Raw genomic sequence first — 17,308 nt, 5'->3', positions numbered from 1 at the left:
AACAAACAACCCACAAACTATACTGGAAAAAAAAAAAAGAAAGTTTAGCGGTAAAGGATGAGTGAGTAAATTTGTTTTTGTACATGTTAATTTTGAGATTCCTGCTAGACATCCAATAGAGATTTTGAATAGGCAGTTGATTTTAAGAGTCTGGGGCTACAAAGGCATGCACACCTGGCCTAGTTCAGACTCTGAAGAACACAATGGAAGATAATATGAGAAAAAGAATGTATATGACTGGGTTACTTTGTTGTACAGCAGAAACTGGTGGAAGTACACTTGTAGACTCTGACACTACACGGAGAATTTTTTTATGGCAGCAATAATTCATATATTATTTCCTGTGATATCAAATACATAAGTACTCAATTTATCTGTTTATTTGAATTAAATTTTGTCTATTTGAGTCACTATTTCATCATAACTCTAAAAACATAATTAATGCTATACAAAAAGGTATTCAGTAACCAAATGTTTCATCTTTATAACATAAGTGGTAGTTTAACATGGTTTTTGAATGAATTGGCATACTCAATAGATATTTTACCATTGGGATTTTGGAATTTGAAGTGCTTGGAACAGAAATTCTCATAAAAATACAGAGAGGGTACAACTTCTGGCTATGACTACAGGAGAGATCAAGAAATCTTTCCTCAAAGCACTATAAACCTGGACAAAATTAACAACAGTAAGTATTTCAGCACTCTGGAAATTGACCAAAACTGTACATTCATCCAAGGGGTGCTTATTCTTAAAACATCACTGACCCTGGGGTACAAATAGTTGGAATCAGGAAAATGAGTTGCTCCCATACCCCCCAACCCCCTAGTTCATTTGAAACAGAGGTTCTGTCAGGACATATACACTGAAAACCACAAAACATTGCTGAGAAAAATTATAAGCATATCTAAATAATTCATGAGATATTTCATGCTCTTAGATTGGAAAACTCAATATTAGCAAGATAGTAATTCTCCCCAATTTGGTGGAGAGACTAAATGCAACCTCTATCAAAGACCCAGCTGGCTGCTTTGCAGACATTGACATTGACAAGATGATCTTAAAATTCATACGGAAATACTAGGGACCAGACTAGACAAAACAAACTTGAAAATGTGAAACAGAATTGAAGGACTCACATTGACCAATTCCAAAACTTAAGATAAAGCCACAGTTAATCAGATAATGTGGTATTGGCCCAAAGATAGGCATATAGATACGTGGAACAGAATTCAAAGTTCAAAAATAATTTCTAGCATTTATGGTCAACTGATTTCCCACAAAGGTAAAAAGACAATTCAATGAGGGAAAGGTCTGTTTTTTCAACAAAGGATCTGGGACAACTGCATATCCACATTAAAAAAAAAAAAAAAACAGAGAAAGAAATTAGATCCTTACTTCATACCATATATAAAAAATTAATTCAAAATACAATCCAGACCGAAATATAAGAGCAAAAATATTTAGCTTCTAGAAGAAAATATAGGAGAAATATAGAAGAAATATAGGAGAAATATTTCATGACCTTGAGTAGGGCAGGTAGTTCTTAGATACAATGATCCATAGAAGAAAAATTGATCAATTCGAATTTATAAACTTTTTCTCCTCAAAAGTCACCAATAAGAAAATAATAGTGCTACATTTAGAATGGATAAGCAATGAGAAGCTACTGTACAGCACAGGGAACTATATCCAATCTCTTGGGCTAGAACACAATGGAAGATATTATGAGAAAAAGAATGTATATGTATATGATTGTGTCACTTTGTTGTACCTCAGAAACTGGTGCAACATTGTAAATCAACTATACTTTAATTTAAAAAAGGAAAAAAAAAGGTGTTCCCATCATGGCTCAGTGGTTAACGAATCTGACTAGGAACCATGAGGTTGTGGGTTCGATCCCTGGGTTCACTCAGTGGGTTAAGGATCTGGCATTGCTGTGAGCTGTGGTGTAGGCCACAGATGCAGCTTGGATCCTGCGTTGCTGTGGCTCTGGCCTAGGCCATAGCTACAGCTCCAATCAGACCCCTAGCCTGGGAACCTCTATGTGCCGCGGGTGTGGCCATAGAAAAACACACACAAAATAAAAATAAAAAAGAAAAGAAAAAAAATAAAACAATAGTGCAAGCCAGACTAGCAGAAAGCATTTGCAAGTCATAGATCTGATAAAAAAGCTTATATACAGAATATCTGAATAATTCTTACAACTCGATGATTAGGAAGACTAAAATCCAATTAAAAAACAGGCAAGTGATTTGAATAGACATTTCATCAAAGAAGATATGAATGGCTAAAAACGGTATGAAAAGGAGTTCCCATCGTGGCACAGTGGTTAACGAATCCGACTAGGAACCATGAGGTTGTGGGTTCGATCCCTGCCTTTGCTCAGTGGGTTAACCATCTGGCCTTGCCGTGAGCTGTGGTGTAGGTTGCAGATGTGGCTCGGATCCAGCGTTGCTGTGGCTCTGGCGTAGTCTGGTGGCTACAGCTCTGATTCGACCCCTAGCCTGGGAATCTCCATGTGCCACGGGAGCGACCCAGGGAAATAGTAAAAAGACCAAAAAAAAAAGGTATGAAAAGATATGCAACATCATTTGTCATTAGGGAGAAATCAATCAAAAACTCTGAAACTACTACACATCCACTAGAATGGCTATAATAAAAAAGACAAATGTTACAAAGTGTGGAGGATGAAGAGAAAGCAGACCACTTGTGTACTGTTGGTGGGAATATAACATGGTACAGGCACTTTGGAAAGTATTTTGGCAGTTTCTTGACAAGTTAAACACAAATTTATCATATAATTGTAATTTTACTCCTAGGAATCTAACCATAAGAAATAAAAATATATGTCCACACAGAGACATGTGTGCAACTATTCATAGTAGCATTACTCATAATAAGAAAAAAGTAGAAAAAATCCAAATGTCCATCACCTAGTAAATGGATGAACAAAATATGACATATTTACACAATGGAATACTATTATTGATTAAAAGGAACAAGTTATTGATACATACTACATACAACATATAGGCTTACAAACATTAGGCTAGACACAATGGATGACATATTACAAGATTCCATTTGTATGAAATGTACAGAAAAGGCAAATTTATAGAGGAAGAAAACAGAAGAGTATTTGTTTAAGCCTGGGCATGGGAGAAGAGATTAACAGCTAATGGGCCCCAGAGAACTTTTTGGATGATGAAAATATCTTAAAACTGAATTATAGTGATGGTTGAACAACTCTATTAATTTACTAAAATTATTGAATTACACACAAAAGTGAATTTTATTTCATTTTTATTTATTTATTTTTTTAAGCTGCACCTGTGGAATGTGGAGGTTCCCAGGATAGGTGTCTAATCGGAGCTGTTGCTGCCAGCCTACGCCAGAGCCACAGCAACACCGCATATGCAACCTACACCACAGCTCACAGCATTTGGTTATATCTAAACAAAAAAAGCTTAGTCTTTTAGATAAACAAATGTTGGTTATAAAACAAGACAGATAATACTGCTCAATATAATTTTGAAATTTTGGTTACATCTGTTTTAAAAGAGTCACTGAAACAAAGTGATGAATCTTGAGAGTTTATGACTCCATTTCTTACTTTTTTCTGTGTATTAAATATATTTTCAATAACTAAAACAATAGTGACTTCATTAGCTATCCTGTTCATTTATTCACTTGTATTTAGTCATGATGCAATTTCCTTGCTTCTTCTCTTTCACTGATGAATTAGAGAAGAGTAAAGTGTTAGGTATTTTCATTTTGAAAATATTAATACTAACTAGATTTGCTGAAGCATTAGACTTTTTTTAATTTTTATTTACTTATTTTTATTTTTTCCCATTATAGCTAGTTTACAGTGTTCTGACAATTTTCTACTGTACAGCAAGGTGACCCAGTCACACATACACATAAACATTCCTTTTTCTCGCATTATCATGCTCCATCATAAGTGACTATATATAGTTTCCAGTGCTATACAGCAAGAGCATTAGTCTTTACTACATGCTAAGCATGTAATTTAACTGAAAAGCCGGCCACAGTGGAGAATAACTAAACCAAGGATATTAGTTCTTCCCTTAACAACAAAATGTGACTTTGGGTCACAAGGCAAATTCAACTTATTTTCTAAGGTGAAAGATATGGTACACATATAAAGCACAGCAACTCAAACTGATTAAACTTGTAGCTTTGGTCCTTTATCATACCTATTTAACTGGGATAGGACTTCCTAGGTGGCCCTGTGAGTGGCATAATGATAATATACAACAGTTCCTGACTTTTATGCATCTGATAAGTAATTTACACAGATTAGCCCCTTAATTCTCATATAACAACTCCATTTGGGTTTTTCTTATCATCATCTTCTTTTTATAGATAAGAAAAACTGAGGGTTGGAAATGTGTGACTTGTCCAGGGTCATACAAACAGTAAGGAGAAAGATTTATTTATGTATGTATGTATGCATGCATGTATGTATTTATTTATTATTTTTTGCTTTTTAGGGCTGCAAGTGTGGCATATGGAAGTTCCCAGGCTAGGGGTCAAATCGAAGTTACAGCTGCAGGCCTACACCACAGCCACAGCACCACGGGATCCAAGCTGCACCTGCAACCTACTCTACAGCTCACGGCAACCCTGGATCCTTAACCCACTGAGTGGGGCCAGGGATCAAACCCAGATCCTCATGGATACTAGTTGGGTTTGTTACCATTGAGCCACAATGGGAATTCTAAGGAGAAGGATTGAAATCCAGGCAGTCTGACCCCAGAGCTTGCTCTGTTGCCTGAAACTCACAGGAAAATGGTTTGGGTTATCACAGCCCATCTTCCTGGGTGGCAGTTTTACTTAGGGACAGAAAATCTTATATAAAAACTATGTGAGTAAATTATGGAACAAAAAAATTATGGAATACAAGTCATAATTTGAAAAGAAATGTATAGATAAAATGTATAGATTTCAAGGATTTCCTGCTTTTGATGAGTAGCTTCAGGTCATATCTTCAGCCTCCTCAAAGTACAGGTTCCTCTGCTGCTGGGGATATTAAATGGAAAAATTACTAGGATATTTTTCATTTAACAGTGAATTGAATACATTGGCATTTACTTTAAGCTCTGGCATCTTAGTGTTTGGCTGTTAACCAAATAAAGTCATTAGGCATGATAAATTTAATGAAAATCATCTTTTTCATTAAATTAGTTTGTTCTAGTATACATTGTCAGGTTAAGCTAAGACTGTGTAAGTCAGAGGAACATAAGTACTGATGCCCCTAAAGGTGTTAATACCATGAGGACATAGCAATTAACAGAGAAATGGAAGAATGGCCAGGGCAGTCACTTAATCCTAGTTCTAGCACCTCTGGGCAGAGTTCATTCACTTTTGTTCATTAAAGGTGGTATAATAGAGTAGCTAAGAACTCAACCTCTGGAATTAAACTATCTGGTTTCACATCTGGGCTCTTTTGATTATAAACTATATGACCTTGGACAAGTTATTCCCTTAGTCTCAGTATTCTCACTGAGGATACAATACTAAGGATGATATGAGGATAATATCATATAAGGATAGTACTAGGATGATAATGAACATTTCAATGGGTTCATCAAAATTAAATAGTAAAAGTAGAGCACTTGGTCCAGCATCTGATACGTTGGAAGTGATAAATAAAATTAGTTATTATTTGTTAGTGACAGTGATGTATACTAACTACATAAGGTTTATGCTTAGGGTAATTATCCATTATTAGAGGACCTGAACAGTCCTTATTTATTCCTTAATCTGCCCCTAAACCAAGTTCATTGACATTTGTGAAAATGACTTTTTGAGTACATAATATATGTAAAAGTATGCTAACTGCAGAATTGTTTGTAGTGACAAATATATGGAAAGTCTTAGAATGTCCATCCAACAAAGAAAGGCTTCATTTTCCTCAGTCTGTATAAGGAGACTAGATGAGATTATCTCTAAAATCCCTTCTGCCTCCAACAAAGGTAATATTTTCACCCAATTGGTAGGCTCGACCCCAATATTCTAAGCAATGGAAATGAGAGAGGAAAATCTAAGGCATGATGTGAATATTTAAAGGTAGGTAACAGTGCATAGTACTCAAAAATCAACCAGAATATTTAAAGGTAGGTAACAGTGCATAGTACTCAAAAATCAACCAGAATATTTAAAGGTAGGTAACAGTGCATAGTACTCAAAAATCAACCAACACATACACCACAGCTGTAACCTACAACCGCAGCTGTGGCTCAGTTTGGATTCTTGGTGCAGCCAAAAATAAATAAATAAATAAATAAATAAAGTCATTAAAAATGTTATTACTATCAATAACACAAGTCATTTAACATATTAGGAGTTATTTTATTATATTTTAAATTATCTGTAATTAATTGTATGCAATTTTTATATTCAACCTTCTTAACGGAATAAAAAATAAAAGGTATCAAAAATAAATAATAGATATGAGTTTGAGGTTTAAATAATAAAGATGTATAATTTAAGACTATCAGGAAGTTTGAAATCTCACATGAAAGAATGGGGGCTGTGCGTGCTGTAAATTATTAAAACAACACTTGGTTTGAATTTTATTTAAAATTGTGTTGATTTTTTTCTACTTTGAAATAACCAGAGACATTTTGTGGGCAGATAATGCTGAGCAGGATGAGTGGCTATCTGTCTTTAGAACTATCAAGACCTAATATTAATATCAAGGAGTTTCCAGAATCTAAGAAATTTCCACCCTCATGCATATTGATTTGGAAAATCTCCATTTGTAGAGTTCTATGCTATTTCTAAAATAAAAGTCACAGCATAGTCAAAAAGAAATCTATGAGACTATATAATAAGAAAGGCTTCTTTACACACAATTTTTTTCTTTTTTTGCTTTTTAGGGCCACACCTGCAACATATGGAACAGGCTAGGGATCAAGTCAGAGGTATAGCTGCCGGCCTACACTACAGCCACAGCAATGCGGGACCTGATCCGCGTCTGCGACCTACACCACAGCTCATGGCAATGCCGGATCCTTAACCCACTAAGCAAGGCCAGGGTTCGAACTCATGGTTCCTAGTTGGGTTCATTATCCACTGAGCCATGAAGGGAACTTCCTTTACACACAATCTTGATGAACAATAATATTATAAAAAATAGGAAACAATTTTGAGTTTGAGTTCTATGTGCCATAATTAGCCTATTTTAGAGAGAGAAAGAATAGAGATAATAAAAGTGAGGTAGCCTGCTCAATATTTAATACAACTAGTAAGAGGAAAAATCAGGATTCAAGTTCAGCAATTCTGACTCCAGAACCTGTACTAAAATCACTTAGGTCATAGTATCTCGCCAAGGAGATCAAATGCTGAAATCTGATTATTATTGAGATTCTACTCTTTTAAACTTTAAGAAAGTTTTTTTTAATGTATGTATTTTATTTGATACAAAAATGACCATCACCTCTGTAGAGCTGTGGAATAGGTATTTGTTCCCACCAGCAGGAATATATGCAATTCCATAAGACATTTTTTTTTCCTCAGAGGATGTACTTAAACAAATTAATTAAATATATTTGGGTATTCTGGATGAAAATGAGAAAGTAACATTTGGGCTTGTTCTACATCATCCAAATTTAATGCAAAATCTAGAAATAGTTATTACAGTCATATATACATGCATGGACATTGCTCACCATTCAAATAATTTTTCCTCCCATTTTAGTAGAATGAGATAAATGCTTCCAAACTTGCAGCTAAAAAAGTTTACATTATTTGTGTTTTAGTATGAAAACTCTTCATACTAAAGAAGATTCTTGAGTACCCTTGTTCATCTGTGATATGGATTTACATTTTTTGAATAATGCGCGCTATTTTAAAGTAAAAAACTAGTATTAGAATAACCAAATTAGTAACTAATTTTCCTTCTCTGCCATTGCATTAATTTTAATTGTACTTTTAAATTCCATGCAGTTAAGGCTTTAATGCCAGAAATTTAACAGATATTTCCTTTTAAAAATCAAATGTTATAGCTACATACCACATTCTATTTATTTGTATGTATTCTTATTTTAGGAATGAGTATGGAATGATATAATTTTGCTCTGAAAGCCATAATGTGAAATAATATCCAATTTTTATTACTATTCCTTTAAAGCCAGAATTTATTAACAGCTTAAAAATACTTTTTATTGGAGTTCCCGTCGTGGCGCAGTGGTTAAGAATCCAACTAGGAACCATGAGGTTGCGGGTTCGGTCCCTGCCCTTGCTCAGTGGGTTAACGATCCGGCGTTGCCATGAGCTGTGGTGTAGGTTGCAGACGTGGCTCAGATCCCGCGTTGCTCTGGCTCTGGCGTAGGCCAGTGGCTACAGGTTCGATTCGACCCCTAGCCTGGGAACCTCCATATGCCTCGGGAGCGGCCCAAAGAAATAGCAAAAAGACAAAAAAAAAAAAATTATTTAATTTTACCAAACAGGTCTCTCTTAACAAAGATGAGAAAAAGGCATTATTTGTGCTCCTGAATAATGCTATCTATCATTCTGTGGCTAGGCTGTACACAGCCACACACTGGCAATTCCACAAAATAGAAGAGCATTTGTTGTTTTTTGTTTTGATTGGTTTTCTAGGTTATTACTGTTCTTAATTGCCCCTTTATCTCAGGTATTAGAGAGCAGAAATGAAAGGCCAAGGAAATGTGGCTCAGATCTGGCGGCGTTGCTGTGGCTGTGGCATAGGCTGGCAGCTGTAGGTCTGATTAGGCCCCTAGCCTGGGAATCTCCATATGCCGCAGGTGCGGCCTTAGAAAAGACAATAAATAAATAAATAAATAAATAAATAAATAAATAAATAAATAAAAGGAAAAGAAAAGCATGTCTCATACAAGGAAAAAAAAAGAGGATAAGTCGGACTTCGTCAAAATTACAAACTTCGTTCTTTAAAAAAATGTGAAAGGCATTGTTAAGATGAAAAAAAATTCATGGATTGGGAGAAAATATCTGCAGAGCTTACATTTGATAAAGGATTTGTATCCAGAGTAGACAAAGAATTCTCAAAACTTAATAGTAAAACAACAACTTAATAGAAAAATGGGTAAAATATGAATAGACACTTCAACACAGAAGCTAAGTAGATGGTCAATCAGTACACAAAAAGATGTTCAGCATCATTAGTCATTAGGGAAATACAAAATAAAATCACATGGGATACTCTTACATACCTATTTGAATACCTAAATTGTAAAAGACTAACTATACCAAGTGTTGGCACTCCTATTGGGAATGCAAAATGGTACAACCACTTTGGAAAATAGCTAATTTCTTAAAAGTTAAACATACACATACCATGTGATCCAGTCATTCCATGCCTAGGTATTTTTCTAAAGGAAATGAAACTATAAGTCCACACAAAAACTTATACACAAATAAACATGGTAGCTTTTATTTGTAATAGCCCAAAACTCAAAACACAAATGCTCATCAACAAACTGTGATATATCCAAGCAATGGGTAACTACTCAGTAACAAAATAGAAAAATTACTCTTTATGCACATAACAACATGGAAAAAATCTAAACATAATTATGCTAAGTGAAAGAAGACAAGCAAAAAAGAGGGATATATTGTATGATTCCATTTATATGATATACTAGAAAATGAAAATCAAAAGAGTTAATCAGTGGTTGCCTAGGGATGGGGGAGATATGATGAAACTTTTGGTAGTGATGAAAATGTTCATTATCTTGACTGTGGTGATGACTTCATAGGTGTATAGATTTATCAAAATTTAACAGATTGTACACTTTATGTACAACTGTATCTATTATACAGTTGACCCTTAAACAGCTCAGGGGTTAAGGGTGCCAATCCTCTGCATAGTTGAAAATACTTGTATAACTTTATAATCTCTGTATCCATGATTTTACATCCAGGGATTTGACTAGCTCTGGCTTGTGTAGTAGTACTACAGCATTTATTGAAAAAAATTCTGTATAAGTAGATCCATGAAGCTCAAACCTGTATTGTTCAAAGGTCAACTGTACTTCAATGAAAGTGTTTTAAAAAAGAATTAACTTGTTTATTAAGACAAAACCTGTCTAGGAAGTTCCATTGTAGTGCAGCAGGTTAAGGATTCTGCATTGCCTCAGCTGCAGTGCTGTCTCCAACTACAGCACAGGTTCTATCCCTGGCCTTGAACTTCTACATGTAGCAGGGATGACCCCCCTCCAAAAAAAAAACAAAAAAAAGAGACAAGAAAATATAAAATCTATCTAGATGAACTAAAAAAAAAAAAAACACCAAAATTAAATCCGAAAAAATGAATTTTCAATGCTTGCCTTCTTAAATACCTACAACAAAAGATATTGCTATAGCAGTTATCATTGTGTATTATATATGTTTGTGTGGCAGGGGTGGTGGGTGGGATTGCATACATGTTGATAACAGTGAAGGTATAAACAGATGTCCAAGAGCCATGTTCAGTCTGAAATATACCAATAGATTCTGGGTTAAGCATCATCTCACATAAAATTATCTATGAACATTTGATCCCCCAAAAGAATATCATAAAATAATGGATTAGAGAATACTATGCAAGAGACTTATAGATAGCCTTATGAAGAAAAATAGCATATTATATGCTTGTACTAATATTCATAAAAAATATTAGTATTACACATAAATTAAATTCATTACATGAATAAAATACTTTTTTTAGGGACCTGTCATTATAAAATTAACTAATAGATCAAAAAAAACCTACAAAAATAAAAGTGTGCTACGAGGTACCTAAGGTAGCACATACACTTCAAAATTAGAATGTTGTTAAGAGAAGTCACCTAAAATATGTGGCTTGGGAAAAATATTTCCAATCAAAAATCAGAAAGCTCATTAATATATTATTTTTGTATGAGGTTTTTTACAAGCTTTTATTCTCTTTCTATTCTCCATGTTCCATCCCAGACTTTTCTGTATCAGTGTGAATGATTAAGTACTAATCCTTGAAAAGCATCTAAACAACTCTCTAAGTAGATCATTTTAGAATGAAAACTGTAGTTGAGTCACATTTGTCCAATATCATAACTTCAGAAGAGAGATATTCTCTAAAATGTCACGGTTGTCTTAAACCAAGGCCAAAATTTTTTACCCTTAGGATTTCAGCACTGATTAGTTTCTTCCTCAATTCAGCAGAAAAACAAGAAAGAATATGAATAAGCAATTCCCAAATGGACAATAAACATATGAAAAGACAATCTTACCACTAAGCTAAGAAATACAAATACACATTAATAAGAAATTAATTTAGAGATGGTCATTAAAATGTGAATATTGATTATCCCAGCATATTTTGAGTTATTTTAAATTTCTTACTTGGGTTTCAACGTACTGACATTTTTCAATCTCTATTATTTTCACCAAATATAAAGTTTTTAAAAAATTGCCTCATTAGTGATGTACAGAAAAGTTATGGACAATGGATCATAAAACAGAATTCTCCAAGTAATTTAGCTAATAAAGGTTGAATTTCAAATAAGTGTAAGACAGAAAGATTATCAAATAAGCGGTACTAAGAAAATTAGCTAATAAAAATACACTAAAAAAGTCCAGACCTCTAACTCATTGCTTATTCCCAAATGCTATTTTTTTTTCTGGCCATACCCACAGCATGTGGAAGTTCCCCAGCCTGAGACTGAACCCAAGCCACAGCAGTGGTGGCAAGGCTGAATCCTTAACTGCTAGGCCACCAGGGAACTCCCCAAAATGCTGATTCTTGATGGTATAAAATTTAACATATATATGAAATCACTAAAGTACTATAAAAATATAAAGCATTAACAAAATATGTCCATCATTTAAAAAATAATAATTTGCAGAACAATATTTATAGCATAATTTCATTGATTTAAATCATACCTTCCATAGTATATGTTTTAATGAAAATTATAGAATGAGAGGATATGCACCCATTATAGAATGAGAGGATAATGATATATTCAGCATTATATCATTATCCTCTACCACATGTGCCTGGCACGTGGCAGGCACCAAAATATGTTAGTTGAAAGGCTAAATAAACTCATGCATTATTGTTGGGATTTTAAATTGTGATCATTTTTTCTGGAGAGAAGCTTGGCAATATGTGTCAAAGAGTAAAATGAGAATACGACTCATTCTAGCACTTCCATTTCTAGGAATTCATCAGATGACTAATTTTTACAAGTTCATATAGCAGGTATCCAGGGTTAACTTTTTTAATAACAGGAAAATGTACGTTAGTGGAAAGATGGTGCAGGGAGTAGCTGCCCTACAAGAGGAATCTGGTTAAGTAAATTATGGCAAATATTTCCATGGAATATGCATCTATTTTAAAATAAAATATTGATCGGTTTCTATGAAAGTATAGCCACAATTAACTGATAAATGCACAGGTTACAAAACATAAGTTCACAAGATGAAACAGTATATATAAATAGGCAGGCATGTACATGTACAAAGAAAATTCCAGAAGGAAATGCATCAAAATGCTAACAATAGTTATCATTTGATTAAGATTGTGTATTTCTATTATTATTTTAATTTTCTATATTGTATTTTCCCTTACAATGCTTACATACTTTGACAATCAGGAATAAACAATACAACTAAATTCATTTACAAAATAGAAAATAAAAGTGTTTCCTAACTTATAAATACATGACTAAATGACTAAGCACAAATCCTATAATAAAGAGGCAACATAAAGATTAATCTTACTTTAATATTTTTCCTCATTTGAAATGAATAATTCATCAGATGTTATATTTTAATTTGCTACTTGCTTTCTATGAGCAGGTTTAGAAAGTGAATGTCATTAATTAGGTTATTTTCCTCATTAATATTCTAAATCACCTCTGTGGATTTTTCTGCTTACATAGAACTATCTTCCAATTAAGTCTTTAAAAGACTCTGTCGTGAATTTTTATTCAAATACATATAGGTAATTCTTGTCATTCATAAAAATGGGCTAAATATGTTCCTTACCTTTTAATGAAAAGTAAACACGGGTCTTTTTGGTTGTACCAAGGGAGTTGTTCTGTGGCAGAAAAGAATCCTGCAAATAAAAATAGCAGCTGTTTTTAAACTTCATTTTGCAAGTTTATTCACATATTACTGGATTTGTAAATCATACTTTAGTATGGCTAGCATTTTACAATGTTAGAAGGAAACTGGTGGCAGATGACATTGTAAAGTATACCCTGACAGAGGATGCAGTTTCATCAGCACAGACTCCCCCTCCCATCCTGCTATTCCTGGAATGGAAAAGTGCTGCACGAAAGTATAGAACAAAGCGTCTGCTTTTAAAAAATACTACCTAACATTTGAATGCCCTCTTATTTTATCTACAAGGTTGTTACAAGCATTGAGAAGGACTACGTGGCAAATCAGCAGCAAGGTTGGGGTTTATTATACGCCAAATTAAAAGGAGAAATATAGTAAAAAATGGTGTAACTGACTCACGGCAACATGGGTTCGCAAACCTTGTAGATGGATATAAACCAGGCTTGCCAAACACCACAGACAGCACTTATTAAAACTGTTACGTGGAAGGCAATATGCCTGCTTTCTAGCCCCTCCCCGCTTTGCCAATAAACGACTCCCTCTTTTCCCCCCAGTGTAAAAATACATGCTCATAGAACATCTAGATAGAAGAAAGAGAATTAAAAAATCATCCACAAGCACACTACCCAAAGATGCCATTTGGAGTATTTTCATCCAATTTTTAAAAAACAGATTTTTGTCACGAGGCCCCTGACAAACCAAACGGGAATTAATGAAGGGCAGATGGGAGAAGGATACTCCTCTTCCCTTGTTAGAAACCATGACTAGTATTTTTACCTCATAGCTAAGCTTTTTTTTTTTTTTTTTTTTTGAATTATAAAACTATAAGGATAAAATTTTGAAGGGAAAAAACGTCTTCCAGGGGTATGAGCCTTAGCTACCTAGGAGCGCCTGGGAAGGTGGGCGGAGTCTGGAGGGGGCGGTGCTTTTGGCTACTCATTGGCCTGAGGGTTTGTCAATCAAGCATTCCTAGCAAATGAGGTGCGAGCTAAAGGGCACACTGGGAACGAAATTGACGGGAGGTCTGACTGCTAGGGGAGGGGGGGTTCAATATCTTAGCAGTGAAGAGATCTCGGGGTCTCGCACTGCGCCATTCGGCTGAGGCACGCCTCGGTACGCAGCAGCTGCAGCCGGGAGAGGCCTTACCTCTGCCGCTCTTGCTCAGGCCTCCAGTGTCGCTGCCGCCTCCGCGGCTTCAGCCCAGCCCCACCCCGCCCTGCACTCCTGCTGCCTTCGCCGCTGCCCCGACCTCCACCGCCGCCACCCAAGCATCCGTGAGTCATTTTCGGCCCATCTCTGTGCGCGCGGTAGTCACCACCCTAAGCCGTTTGCAGGCTTGCAGAATGGCAGAAGCGGATCCTAACAGGGTCTCGGGAGCTGCGGCCCAGGGGGTGGATGAAGAGATGGTGGCTAGCTCGTCTAGCGATTCTGGGGAAGAATCTGACAGCAGCAGCAGCAGCAGCAGCAGCTCTAGCAGCAGCACTAGTTGCAGCAGCAGCAGTAGCAGCAGCAGCAGCAATAGCCGCAGCCGTTTCTATAGAAAGAAGAGGGTACCTGGGCCTTCCAGAAGGGCGCGGCGGGCTCCGTCAGGTAGGAGTTTCGTGGATCAGCTGCCTCGGGCAGTTAGAAATCGTGTGCAGGCGCTCAGAAATATTCAAGATGAATGTGACAAGGTAGACGCCCTGTTCTTAAAGGCAATTCACGAGCTCGAAAGAAAATATGCCGAACTCAATAGGCCTCTGTATGATCGGCGATTCCAAATCATCAATGCAGAATATGAGCCCACGGAGGAAGAATGTGAATGGAATTCGGAGGATGAGGTGTTTAGCAGTGATGAGGAAGTGCAGGAAGAGGGCCCTAGTGAAATGCCTGCCTTAGAGGGTGAGGAAGAAGAGGACCCAAAACCAAAACCTGAGGTCAAGGCTGAAGAAAATGCAGCCCCTAAAGAAAATCCCGAGGCAAAGGCTGAAGAAAGAGCAGAGTCTAAAGATGCTCTGGAGGCCAAGCCTGAAGTAAAGGAAGATCCAAAAGAAGCCCCCCAAGCAAAGGCAGAAGATAGAGAGCAGCCTAAAGCAACAGAGGCGACTAAGGCCAGGGTTGCTGTAAAAGAAGCTCCTAAAAGAATTCCTGAGGTCAGGCCTAAAGAAAGGGCTCTGAAAAGAGCTCGCAAAGGAAAGCCTAAAAGAGAAGATCCTAAAGGCATTCCCGACTATTGGCTGACTGTCTTAAAGAATGTTGACAAGCTGGGACCCATGATTCAAAAGTATGATGAGCCCATTCTGAAGTTCCTGTCAGATGTTAGCCTGAAGTTCTCAAAACCTGGCCGGCCTATAAGTTACACATTTGAGTTTTGCTTCCTACCCAATCCATACTTCAAAAATGAGGTGCTGACCAAGACATATATAATAAAGTCAAAGCCAGATCACAATGATCCCTTCTTCTCCTGGGGCTGGGAAATCCAAGATTGCAAAGGCTGTAAGATAGATTGGAGAAGAGGAAAGGATGTTACAGTCACAACCACCCGGAGTCGCACAACTGCCACTGGTGAAGTTGCAACCCAGCCAAGAGTGGTTCCTAATGCATCATTCTTCAATTTCTTTAGCCCTCCTGAGATTCCTACCATAGGGAAGCTTGAACCCAGAGAAGATGCCATCCTTGATGAGGACTTTGAAATTGGTCAAATTTTACATGATAATGTCATCCTGAAATCTATCTATTACTACACAGGAGAAGTCAAAGATACCTATGATGTTGGTAAAGATTATGGAAACAGGAAATATCGAAAATAAAAAAGAGGCTGCCTGAAAGAATTTTCGAGAGTCTCAAATTTCAAGCAAAAGTGAAGCAGGTTTATATAGCCTTGAAAAAAAAAACTGCCATATAACCTCAACACTAGAATTCCTCACAGTCTTGTGTTGTCATATTTTCTTGGTAGCCTAAAATATTGTCCTAAAGTGTCTAAGTATCAGTTTATTCTATCTAGTCTGTTGTAGTATAATATTCTTCAAAATATGTAAACTGCTGTCAATTATCTAAAGCATGTTAGTTTGGTGCTACAGAGTTTTGATTTCTGTGAAGTACTTTTGTTATGTTCCTCTTAGAATGTGGCTGTGAAAACTGTCAGAATTGTTAACTGAGACAAATACTTGCTTGAAAAAAACAAATTCCTGGCGTATCAATGCAAGTTTTTTTTTTTTTTTTCAGCCCAGATGGCTAAGGGTTTAAATCTGTTTGTACTAGCTATGCCTTCATTACTCTGCTATAGAAATACAGTATTAAACTAACTAGAACAATGCATTGTGAAATTTGACTGCTTGAAAAAAATAGCATACATTTAATAATGTCCATCAAAACCATATATGATATGACTGACCTTGTTAATGTGACATAGTGCTTTATAAATTTAAGCATAATGAAGTTATTGTTTACCACTGAGGTGTTAATATGACAGTATTTAAAACAAAGTTTGCTCATCTTATCCTGTGTAACTGTAAACTGAAGGTACTAACCACATTTTCTTTGTAATATGTTCTACTTTGCCTTCCGCTGGAAAGAATCACCTTACATCATTTGGTATTTTTTTCCATGTTCTTCTGTTCCGACATAAAATAACATAAATAAACATCAAATAAAGTGTATCATGCTATAAAAATCTACCATTATCTCCTCATTATAAAAATATACTTATTATAGAAAAAGTAGAGAATCCTGAGGAAAAGGGACATTTAGAAGTATATAACTATAATTAACATTCTGATGCATTTCTCAGATCTTAGCTCTTTTTTGGAGGATACACATTCAAGTGATCAGAGAGAAATGGGACAAGGGAGGAGGTTAAAATGAGGGAATGAGGAAGAGAAGGGGAAGTAGGAATGGAGAGGGGGTAGAAGTAGGGAAGTTGGGGAGGGAGAAGAGGGAGGGAGGCGAAGAGGGTGAAAGGGAGGTGAAATAAGAGGGTGGGAGGGAGGATGATGGGAAAGGAGAAGAGACAGGGAAGGGAGCAGGGTGGAGGGAAGGGAGGGAGAGGGCAGGAGGGGAAAGGGAGGAGGATGGGATGTGCAAAGGAAGAGAAGAAGTTGGAATGAGGAAAGGGGGTAAGGCAGGTGTGCCTCACCCTGAAAGGACATCTATATAAGCTGTTGCTTTAACTTCCAAGAGTAGGATGGGTAAATGACCCAGGCCCACCTTCCCCCATGACTTGGGAGGA

At 36.2% G+C, this 17,308-nt stretch overlaps 2 protein-coding genes across 3 annotated transcripts in view; one reads left to right on the top strand and one right to left on the bottom strand.

Moving 5' to 3' along the window:
- The window catches only part of FAM133A (family with sequence similarity 133 member A), a 37,179-nt gene extending 22,462 nt beyond the window's left edge, over positions 1-14,717 (bottom strand). Inside the window, exons 1-2 of one of the 2 annotated variants that reach the window (XM_047765543.1) lie at positions 14,656-14,717; positions 13,024-13,093 (exon numbers count right to left, since the gene is read on the bottom strand). The gene's annotated coding sequence lies outside the window, so the exon portion shown is untranslated. Of the gene's footprint in view, positions 1-13,023; positions 13,094-13,500; positions 13,577-14,655 lie in introns of those variants that run through there. The other variant, XM_047765545.1, reaches the window with a different exon arrangement.
- NAP1L3 (nucleosome assembly protein 1 like 3) lies at positions 14,106-16,757 on the top strand. The gene has a single exon (XM_047765542.1). It carries the CDS (start codon positions 14,445-14,447, stop codon positions 15,888-15,890), a length of 1,446 nt encoding a protein of 481 aa, XP_047621498.1. The 5' UTR covers positions 14,106-14,444; the 3' UTR covers positions 15,891-16,757.
- Positions 16,758-17,308: the final 551 nt, after the last annotated feature.

This window comes from Phacochoerus africanus, chromosome X (assembly GCF_016906955.1).
Source record: "Phacochoerus africanus isolate WHEZ1 chromosome X, ROS_Pafr_v1, whole genome shotgun sequence".
Lineage (NCBI taxonomy): Eukaryota > Metazoa > Chordata > Mammalia > Artiodactyla > Suidae > Phacochoerus > Phacochoerus africanus.
This window is presented reverse-complemented; position numbering and strand designations above follow the sequence as displayed.

Bases quoted from the DNA above. Each gene is read 5' to 3' on its own strand.
- NAP1L3 (XM_047765542.1), top strand. From the start codon at position 14,445: ATGGCAGAAGCGGATCCTAACAGGGTCTCGGGAGCTGCGGCCCAGGGG.